The 10,702-nt window shown below is 46.5% G+C and overlaps 1 protein-coding gene across 1 annotated transcript in view; it reads left to right on the top strand.

Annotated features, from left to right (window-relative positions):
• The first annotated feature begins 8,531 nt into the window (after window positions 1–8,531).
• LOC119356321 overlaps window positions 8,532–10,702 on the top strand; it is a 4,658-nt gene continuing 2,487 nt past the window's right edge. The window contains exons 1-2 of the mRNA XM_037623267.1: window positions 8,532–8,881; window positions 9,228–9,358. Coding sequence (XP_037479164.1) covers window positions 8,641–8,881; window positions 9,228–9,358 — 372 coding nt within the window. The 5' untranslated portion in view covers window positions 8,532–8,640. The remainder of the gene's footprint in view (window positions 8,882–9,227; window positions 9,359–10,702) is intronic.

Raw genomic sequence — 10,702 nt, 5'->3', positions numbered from 1 at the left:
TATATGAGATTTGAACTAGTTGAATAATTAATATAACTAGTTTATTTTTAGTAAGAAAATTTAGGTATATGAGATTTGAACTAGTTCAATAATTAATATAACTAGTTTATTTTTAGTAAGAAAAATTTAGGTATCTGAGATTTGATGATCTAATTAAAATATTATTTGTTAATGAGTTTTTCTGTTTATTTAATTTTTTATATATTTTGAGTTTATATAAATGTTAGATTAATGTCGAATGTTAAATGAATTAGATAGAAAAGTTAAATATATAGTAATTTTAATTGAATATATAGTTAGATATATTAATGTCAAATGTTAGATGAATATATATTTGGCTAGATATAGGTGTTTAATGTTTCACCTATATGAACATAGAAAATGTCATTTGACGACGAAAAAGATTTCATTATGTGCGAACACTGTGAAGACCAGCGCGGCCTGTGCGACCAAAATTTCCTTGTTGATGGTAGGCGCTTCAGCATCAAGCTGGATGAGACATTCGAAGTTGATACAGTAAGTCACTTTGTCAATTATTATTTGAATGCAAAACTTATGCTTCAATTGCTTCAACTTATAATTTTAAATTTTCACTATTCTACTAGCGCATCCCCTGCCATGCAAGAATTTTTGTCTTGGATAAGATATGTTTTAGTGCTATAGATGATATGGAGGTAAAGAGAGTTTACTTGAAGACGGAGCATGGGTATACTTTCAACGTCAAATTATATAATGGAGACAAATACACCCATTTTGAATGCAAAACTTGGCAAGCACTATGCAAGGCTTATGCATTTGAGCCTGATATGGTTATCACTTTTGATATTCGTCCGGAAGATGATATTGAAGGTAATATAGACATCTGGGTCGATGTGCAAACGCCTCCAGTTCTACCATTTGGTGAGTTTTTCTCAACCATGCATGCATATGTTTATGTCTTTCATACAGTTTATTCAAAAATAGTTGACAACTAATTTGTATTGTCAGCTTATTTCGGTTCAAGCAAACATGTCCGGCGCTTGGTAGACAGGACCTACTACTACCCCGGGGCTCAACTAAACTGCGAGGAGATAAGTCATTATGTTTTATGGCTTGAGGATCTTAATACTGTCAAGACATTTTTTTTCCTAAACTTAGAAATGTTAGTACTCAAAACGTGCGACCAATGGTGATTGTATTGAACTACGGTCACATCTATAATTGAAAGATGGTAAGATTTTAAATATTTGTCCTTAATTAGTGCATCTTTTGCATACATTATTTTTGAAGCTAAACTTTCATTGCTTAGTATATTAATTACTATACGATGTTCTTCAACAGGGACTTCCAATGATAGTTGTGCCTCAGTGGATCGAGACAAAAGGTCGCATGTCAATGGTTAGCTTACTACCAAGATTTCCTACATTGCACATGAGTGCATTCAGGATTTCTAAAAGCGAAGAATGCTTAATAGTGAAAGATTGGAGCAAAATTGTTAACGATCGCAGAGAAGTACTAGGGGGCAGTAAGGAGAAGCGCAACCCAAGATTAGGAGACAGATTCATCTGCATGCTCCAGTATGATGAATCAGGAGAGCTATACATGTTCTATGCTATTCTACCTGAGAGGGAGCAGCATGATCAGTAGCTACTAGTTCATGCTCTTAATTAGTACTTGTCTCATGTCCGTGTCCTGAACTTCGATGTTGGTGATGATTATGTTGAACTTGATGATATCTTTGCTTTTGTTACAAAGTGAATGTTTCCTCTTTAAGCTAGCCAGCGTTGATGATGATTAGATAGCTAGCGGTAATGACTATGATGATTAAATAGTGGTAATTAGACGACTATGATGATTTTTAGCTAGCTAGAGTTTATTTATTTATTAATATGCGATGATGATGATGATGATGATGATGATGACGACTACAACTCATTATAACGTAAAACAATCCTAAATTAAATTGATAACACAAATTTAATTGAAAAATACAAAATAAAACAAAAACCCACAACCATTTAGTACCGGTTGGTGTTACCAACCGGTACTAAAGGGCTCCCGGCCCCCGGAGCTGGCTCGTGCCACGTGGTTCCCCTTTAGCACCGGTTCGTGTTGAACCGGTACTAAAGGGGGGGGGGGGCTTTAGTGCCGAAACTTTAGTGCCGGTTCCTGAACCGGCACTAAAGGGCCTTACGAACCGGTGCTATTGCCCGGTTCTGCACTAGTGCACCTAAGTTCTTCTCTTTTACAGATGACAATCGTGCCACACCCGTCCAGGATACGGCACAATGGAGACACAGGCGCATACGTGCAGCAGGGACCCGCTCAAAGGTTTCTTTTAAGATAAGACCCTGCATAAACTTTTTTTACTGTCTCTTGTTGTTCACATCCTCCGGATACTTAGTATAACCGAGAAGGATGTTGACGCTATTGGCATTTCGCCACGTTAGAGCATTGCACGTACCTGGACACTCGGGGTTCATTATGAAGGGCATCGCTCAGCCCGGCATATGTTATAAAGACCGAATACCTTAGGGAGTGTTCGGTGTCGCGAGTTTGGCCTTATATGCATCAGCTCCAAATCATGTCGTTGGTCAAATGTTGGGTTTGCCCGGCTCCCGTGTTTTGCTACCTTACGTTCCGCTCTATCAGCTAAGGTGGCACCGAGAGAACTACTGCGATTGTGCCCTGGTTCATCCGGATGAGCACCTCAGTAGAGAAAGCTAAAAACTGACTGTAAAGTGCGAGACTGGTCAACCACTCAATGACTTAGCGGAATCTTCGGGATTCCTCCGCATTAACGAAGGGTCGTTTTCCGGTCATGTACGTACGCGCCCCATATTCGGACGAGCGCGGAGGTACCAGGGGCTATATAGTAGTCCCACCGTCAAACTCCTATGACTAAGTGAAAGTGTTAAAGCAATATAGTCCGATTGCCTCGTTCGCTGCGCTACCACCTCCTTAATGGAACAAGACGTTGGATCAAGTGTGAATACGCGTTTTTTGCGAACACCCCCGCATTATATGCGTGGGGGCTGAAGCCGATGACTACAAACTTTTAGGTTATATACATATATATACATAAACGGCCGCACATGAGGCATCATAATACTTTTAGGCAAAAGTATAAACACAACCTTTATAATTCAATAAAACATTGTTTTTACAATGGGAATACATGTCACTAGAACATAATATTCTTCGAGCACTGAGCCTCTATTGAACGAGCGCCTTCAAGGACTTCTTCAAAGTAGTGCTCGGCAGATACTCGGCCCACGGCCGAACTCTGGGTTGCAATAGCGGTGGCCTCCATCTCTGCCCAGTATGTCTTGACATGGGCAAGTGCCATCCGCGCACCCTCTATGCACGCCGACCTCTTCATAGCATCGATGTGCGGCACAGCACCAAGGAATTGTTGCACCACACTAAAATAACTATTCGGCCTTGGCCCTTCCGGCCACAAATGATCCACAACAGACCTCATGGCAAGCCCGGACAATCTATGGAGCTCGGCCCACTCGGCCATTTGCTCATTCAACAGCGGCGAACACACTGGAACATTGAACTGTGACCAGAACAACTTTTCCACTTCACGATCTTTTTGATCCTTGAAGTACTCGGCCGCATCAGTAGCACTGGCTGCCAAATCCACGTATGCGTCTGCAGAACTCCATAGTTGATCAAGAGGGGCATACTTCGGATCTCCGAACTTTGTCTGCAACAAAAAGGGCTTCCCAGCCGCGATATCTCCAGCTTGACGCAGCTCCTCCTTCGCCGCTCTGATTTTAGAGCGGGCTTCCTTGGCTACTACCATGGCCTTCTCCAGGTCCGTCGCCTTCACTCGGTTTTCTTTTTCAAGAAGCTGGTAATGGTCGGCGGCATCTTTCAACTCAACGGCCATCTTGGCTATTTTTTCCTTGCTTTGGCAATGCGCAGCCTGTTCGGCTCTCAGCTCTTCGACCGCCTTCAGAGCGGCCGCATCACTATTCATGGCTTGTTCCTTAGCTCGGGCAAGTTCCGCCCGAAGGGTCTTCACGACGGCAGCTCCATCTGCAGTCACAACATAGTAAAAATACTAGCATCATGCTCCTCTTACTATGTGTTGATCACCGGAGAAATCACATACCCCGTGCCTCGTCGAGCCGCTTGTTGACAAGCACGATGTCGGCATCTGCCGCATCAAGTTGCCACTTCAGCTCGGCAAACTCACCAGTCCGGCTAGCCACCGGACCTTCAGCCACCTGCACATGAAGGCGACATGATTATTACCTGGGACTATGATCCTCTGTTTGCCACCGATTTCAGCAACCAATGTCTCAGGGGCTACTATCTGCATATGGCACACTTAGCGTCTGCGGTACCATCAAAAACATATACTACTTTGCGTACCTCAAAGCCTCTCAGCAGGCTCATAAAAGCTTCATGCAGCCCGCTTTCGGCGGATGAAATCCTCTCAACCACTGTACCCATTAGCGTACGATGCGCTTCTGAGATAGCCGCTTGCTCCAGAAGATCCTTCAGTGCGTCGGGTCACGCACCGGACGGTCCCGGACTCTTTCTGTTGCTCTCCTTAGGAGCCGAATACTCCGGACTTCAGGTGGTCGAAGAATTACCCTCTGGCTTTGGAGGATCAGGAGAAATCCTCCGTGACGACACCTCAGGGTCGCCCGCCTCATGAGGCGGGGAGGCATGGGGAGGTGTTTCGCTCTCCATCATCCCCGGAAGAAGATCCCCCGAAGACGAACTCTGTCGAGAAGGGCTACGATCCGAACTACAAGATATATGCTTCGGTTATTGTCCTCAGAGGTAAAGCAGGATATTTTTACTATTAAGTACTTCTTGTTTACTTACAGCTCGGTGGAGGGCTGATCCCCTTGCGGACACTGTGCAGCAAGGGTACCCTCCGGGGCAGGACCCTCTGGCGAAGATTTCTTCCCTCGTTTGGAAACCATTGTTTCCAAGTCTTCAGAGGTGGTCCTCTTCCTTCCCTGGGGAGAGGGAATTTCAGATTCTTCTTCCCGGTTACCCTCCTTCGCGGAGGCGCTAATTCCCCCGGTTTGGATGAATAATGAACAAGGCCCACTTTCATCCTCCTTATTCCCCCCTTTATCTTCCCCTGAGGGCGCCTGATAAGGCGCCGGCTCGAGCATTCTGGCCAGTACTGGATCTGCTGAGCCTTCGGGAAGGGGGGCCGAACACCTGATCATGTTTGCCTTTGTTACCCAGTCCTGGCCAAAGAGCGACTTTTCAGAATGATGTTGTGATAAATAAAAAGACAACGTATTCGGCCACGGGATTACTTACTTGGGTATCTGGATGATTGCAGCTCAGACCCGCATCCTCGGTGGTGTCCAGACACCTTACCTGTGGTCCGAAGAACAATTTGTACATCTCTTTGAGCATCATGCTGAGGAAGTGCTGAATGGCTCGCGGTCCTTCCGGGTTGAACTCCCACATACGGAGGGGTCGGCGTTTGCAAGGCAGGACTCGACGAACTAGCATGACTTGCATTACCGTGACCAGGCCGACATCTCTCTCGAGGAGATCTCGGATGCGACTTTGCAATATCGGCACATCATTTACTGGCCTCCAGTCCAGCCCCTTGTTGATCCCTGACGCCAGTTGTGGTGGGGGGCCCGAGCGAAAGGCAGGGGCGGCCACCCACTTGGTACCCCAGGGAGTTGTGATATAAAACCACTCCTGTTGCCATAAACTGGACACCTCCGGGAAGGAACCCTTTGGCCATGGAACATCGACGCCTTTGCTTATTATGGCACCTCCGCACTCTGCGTGTCGCCCCTCAATCATCTTCGGCTTCACATTGAAAGTTTTGAGCCACAGGCCGAAGTGTGGGGTAATGCGGAGGAAGGCCTCACACACGGCGATGAACGACGAGATGTGAAGGATGGAATCCGGGGCCAGGTCATGGAAATCCAGCCCATAATAGAACATGAGCCCTCTGACAAAGGGATCTAGAGCAAGGCCTAGCCCTCGGAGGAAGTGAGAGATGAATACAACACTCTCGCCGGGTTCGGGAGTGGGAATGACCTGCCCCCGAGCAGGCAACCTGTGCGAGATTTCGCCGGTCAAATACCTGGCCTCTCTTAGCTTCTTGATGTCTTCCTCTGTGACAGAGGAAGGTACCCACCGACCTTGAAGGTTGGATCCGGACATGGTTGAAGGTCCGAAGCGCCTGACCTGAGCCTTGGGTGTTGGAACTCGAGGCGGGGGAAGGATTCGATTGAGTGCGAGAGGAAAAAAGGACGGACCTTGGCCTCTTTATAAAGAGGGTGAATATCAAGCATCCTCCTCGTGGCCGTTTGGGACTTGCCTAAAATCGAGGAGTCATACCAACGGGCATGATTGGGTTACCCACATCCCTATTGATGAGAATCCCGTAATAAGGGGGGCACGATCTCTGTTTCGACAAGATGTGCCAATAAAATCGCTTCGCAAGACGTGCGGTGGCAGGCTGATTGAGAAAAACGGTTTGAATAATGATCAGGCTGTGGTGTGATGTCACGTTATGAAAAGTCGTCAGCAGATTAGATTGGTGGAAATATTATTCCCTCCACGGTGGTATGTGGAACTTGTTTTGCAGAGCCGGACACTATCCTTGTGTTCAAGATCCTCTATCGAGTATTCGGAGGAAGAACCCGCCTTGCAATGCCGAAGACAAATCTGTGCGCCAGACTTATCGTCATTGAAGCCTGGTTCAGGGGCTACTGAGGGAGTCCTGGATTAGGGGGTCTCCGGACAGCCGGATTATATCCTTTGGCCGGACTGTTGGACTATGAGATACAAGATTGAAGACTTCGTCTCGTGTCCGGATGGGACTCTCCTTGGCGTGGAAGGCAAGCTTGGCAATACGGATATGTAGATCTCCTCCCTTGTAACCGACTCTGTGTAACCCTAGCCCCCTCCGGTGTCTATATAAACCAGAGGGTTTAGTCCGTAGGACAACAACAATCATACCATAGGCAAGCTTCTAGGGTTTAGCCTCTACGATCTCGTGGTAGATCAACTCTTGTAATACTCATATCATCAAGATCAATCAAGCAGGAAGTAGGGTATTACCTCCATCGGGAGGGCCCGAACCTGGGTAAACATCGTGTCCCCTGCCTCCTGTTACCATCCGCCTTAGACGCACAGTTCGGGACCCCCTACCCAAGATCCGCCAGTTTTTGACACCGACACCCTTCATAAAGATTGCTTCTGAGGGTGTTCAGTTCAGGATCATGCCAACTCAATAACCATTCCCTCCTTGTGCATCAATAAAAATTTAGCGAACCTAGAACATGACCAAGAAGGCAAACATCCAAAAACTGACTATTACTGTCCATACAAGGGATTGACCAATCAATAGTTAACTTTTCGGCCTCGCTAAATATGAACATGCCAATTTTTTTGCATTAGACCAATTATTGCCCCTATAGAGTATGCTTCACGTGAGCAAGCAAATGGCGAGCTCGCCCATAGCTGGGGTAGTAGGATGTACCTTGGAACAAACCTTCGTCGGGATGGTCTACGTTTAATGTGGACGACTGACACGCCGTTGGCCAAAGCACTGGATGAGTTGGCATGGTGCGGAACAACACATGAGCCATCATTTTCTCAGCGTGTCATTTCCCTCGCTCATGTGGATTGCCAATGTAGGCGGAAATTGCAGTGTTTCTCGAGGGTACGTCCTTGGAGTTGTACCGGACGAACATATCGTTGATCACTGAACTAGATTGTGGAAGGAGCGGATGCTCTGTCAAATAGGAGTATCAGTAGATCTTTGTTGGTTGGCATGGTGGAGGAGACGAAGAGACTCCTGCATGGGATCCAACGGCATTGCTTTCTCTACGCCCGAAGATCGGTGAAATGGCGTTGTACACTGCATGGCTCAGATAGGACGTTGCTCCCAACGCTCGGTAGTCTGGTTAGGTGCTAGGGCAGATGATTTATGTAAAATCTATGAAAATGAGTCTAACATTATTCCTTAATTAATACAATCCCGTTTTACCGTGCAATTTTTTTTGCCCCCACCTTGTTTCTTAGGACATGTACAATGATCGATAAGATTGTCTTATCTTAAGCCTTACACACAATCTGGAGAACCCAATAAAAATATGATGTACAATGATTATTTTATAACCTTATCTCTAATAATTAAGACATCCCTAAAAATATAACAAGACATTGTTGGTAAGCGATCACCTCTTCATTAAAGGAAGGCAAGTCTTTTCTTCTCCTTTCTTTTTTTTCCACCTCAGTAGATATTCTAGTACATGACACTCGTAAGATAGCATTATTGCATATGCCTTAAAAAACATATGCCCTTAAAAATGCAAAAGATAGACAAAGTGATCGCCAGAGGTCAAGAAGATCTAACCCATCTTTGCTCGCCATGTGGCGCGAGAGGCACAGTTGAGATCCGGGGGCGTTTTTTTCTTGGTAAAGACGAAAATTCGTTGACTAAGCTTGACAGGCCTGCACATCGGCCCAAACAGCCTTCGATCGTCCCAGTGGCACACCACCGAAGCCCAAGAAAAGTATGGTCGCTACGCCCAGCTCCAACCATCGTTCACCCCCAATTCCACCTTCACCTCTCTCCACCGCCGGCGTCCGGCGACCGCCGCTTGCCGGCCTACCGGCGATGGACCGCGCATCCACTTGATGGATCCGTCGGCGGCAGGGCCTGCGCCACCACGGGCCGCCCCGGGCAGAGGGGCGGACCCAGCGGAGCGGCGCAGGCGGTGGTGCGGGATCACAGTCCGCGGGGCCCTCGTGATGCTCTTCCCCATCGCCGTGTCATTCCTCTTCTCCTTTATCTTCGGCATCGCTGGCCTCCTCCTCGGCGGGCTCTCCTCCAACGCGTCCGTCTCCATGCCCTCCACCTGCCGCATCCTCTCTACCGGTCGGCCACTGTACCTCCCCTTCCATCTCTTCCCTCCCGATTCACTCCCATGCTGTTCCCAGAGCTTAGGAATCTAACCGGGTGCTGAAGTTAGCATGCAAATTAGCTGCTTTGGTGTTTAGCGTGGAGAGCTTACTGCAAATTTTGTGATGTATATTCCATTTATGCACTTTACCATCTGCTCCACCAAGTCTAAGAGCTGCTTACGTATTCCCCACTTGATGTGTGCTGGATGCTGATTACACTGTGGCTCAGCTAGTGAGCTTAGGATGTGATTAGTTTTCCCTTTCGGTTTGGACCGAGCTGCGTTGATCTGTAGCCTGATGCGGTTGTTGGCGCATTGTAGGCCTGGACATTCGGTCATCTAAGGTTTGCGAGCTTGGACTGTTGAACTATAAAGCTAAGCATGTATTTTACCCCTCGAGTAATCGAAGATTCCGCTGCCATGATGACTATTACTGGGCTTCGGTTTTTGAGGTGAGAATTTATATTGTGATTCTACTTTGGTGTTTGTTTCTCTAGTGGAGCAGCTAAAAATGTTGTTCAAGCTGCTGGTTGGTTGTTTCACCTGCTTTATCTTCTTGTACCAGCACAGCGACATTTTATACATCATGTATTAACTACATTTTAGCTATTCTCACATTCAGCTCCTCTAGATTTGGGCTGTCTAATGTTTTTAACCGATAATGATATATACAGACCTTTGATTCTTTCTATGTGCTCTCAACTCCCAAATAAGGCAATAAATGATGAACAATTCTAGCTGCAGTTTCTAGTTTGTTGATAAAGGACCTGTAAAAAAAAGGACACGACATATTTACATTTCGAACATCAGCTTGCGGTCATGCACGTCTTTCAGTTTACTATTAGTATTCACGAGGATTACCGTATGTGTATTTAATTAATGGGTGGGGATATAGGTATCCAGAATTTAGGAGGGGAAAGGCCATGTGTGTGCAAAACAAAATTAAATAAGAAGATCATGATACTGAAACGCACAGCCTCTCATTTCTATTCCAAGTTAGTTTCACTTACTGAAGTAGCTTAACACCTTCCAAATTTATCATATCAAATAAAGAAGGTCATGAACATGTTCAATTCTCACATACCTCATAAGAAAATGACTTGTCAGCACTCAGCAGCAGACCATCGTTTTAGGTAGCTAATAAAGAAAGAAAACAGCAGGTGTTAACTCAACAAATCAAAGGATCGCCTGATAGGACGGACAAGTACTTGTATTGACTGCAAAATACTGCTCAAAGCTAACTCAACATAGCAACAAATGTGGGTATCATAGGCTTACGTTAGTGCCTAAGAGACTCAGGAGGCTGATACTCTTTGTTGTAAGCCAGAACATCACAAAATGTACTTCTCAGCACGGTAGAAAAATTTACGGGCAGAACCTACCATAGGTAACAGAAGCAAATGAGCAAACACCTAGTTACTCAGATGAGCAATCAGCACCTTATTGAGCAAGCTGGGGTCCTTGAAGAGAAGACAGGATTACAGAAGAGCCTTACGAGTGCATTCATCTGATCTTGTGGATCTGCGATGGCATCACCATGTGTGCCGCAGCCTACGCCGGTCTCACCTTCGCTTCCATGTGCACGACGGTTGCGAACTCAACAGTACTGCCACCTCTCCTATCGCTCCCGTGCGGGACCCTTGTAGAGGGCATGCTGTCGGTGCCTGTAACGCTGATGGCTGGGACGGCGTGCCGTGCTAGGACAGCGTCTCCGTTGGCGGGTTCGCCGTTGCGTTCTCTAATTGGGGCGTTGGGGCGGCTCCTCCCACACCGGTGACCCGAACCACGACATCAGG

This window comes from Triticum dicoccoides, chromosome 2A (genome assembly GCF_002162155.2).
Source record: "Triticum dicoccoides isolate Atlit2015 ecotype Zavitan chromosome 2A, WEW_v2.0, whole genome shotgun sequence".
Taxonomy (NCBI): Eukaryota; Viridiplantae; Streptophyta; class Magnoliopsida; order Poales; family Poaceae; genus Triticum; species Triticum dicoccoides.
The sequence above is the reverse complement of the archived record's forward strand: the minus strand, read 5'-3'. Positions and strand labels throughout refer to the sequence as shown.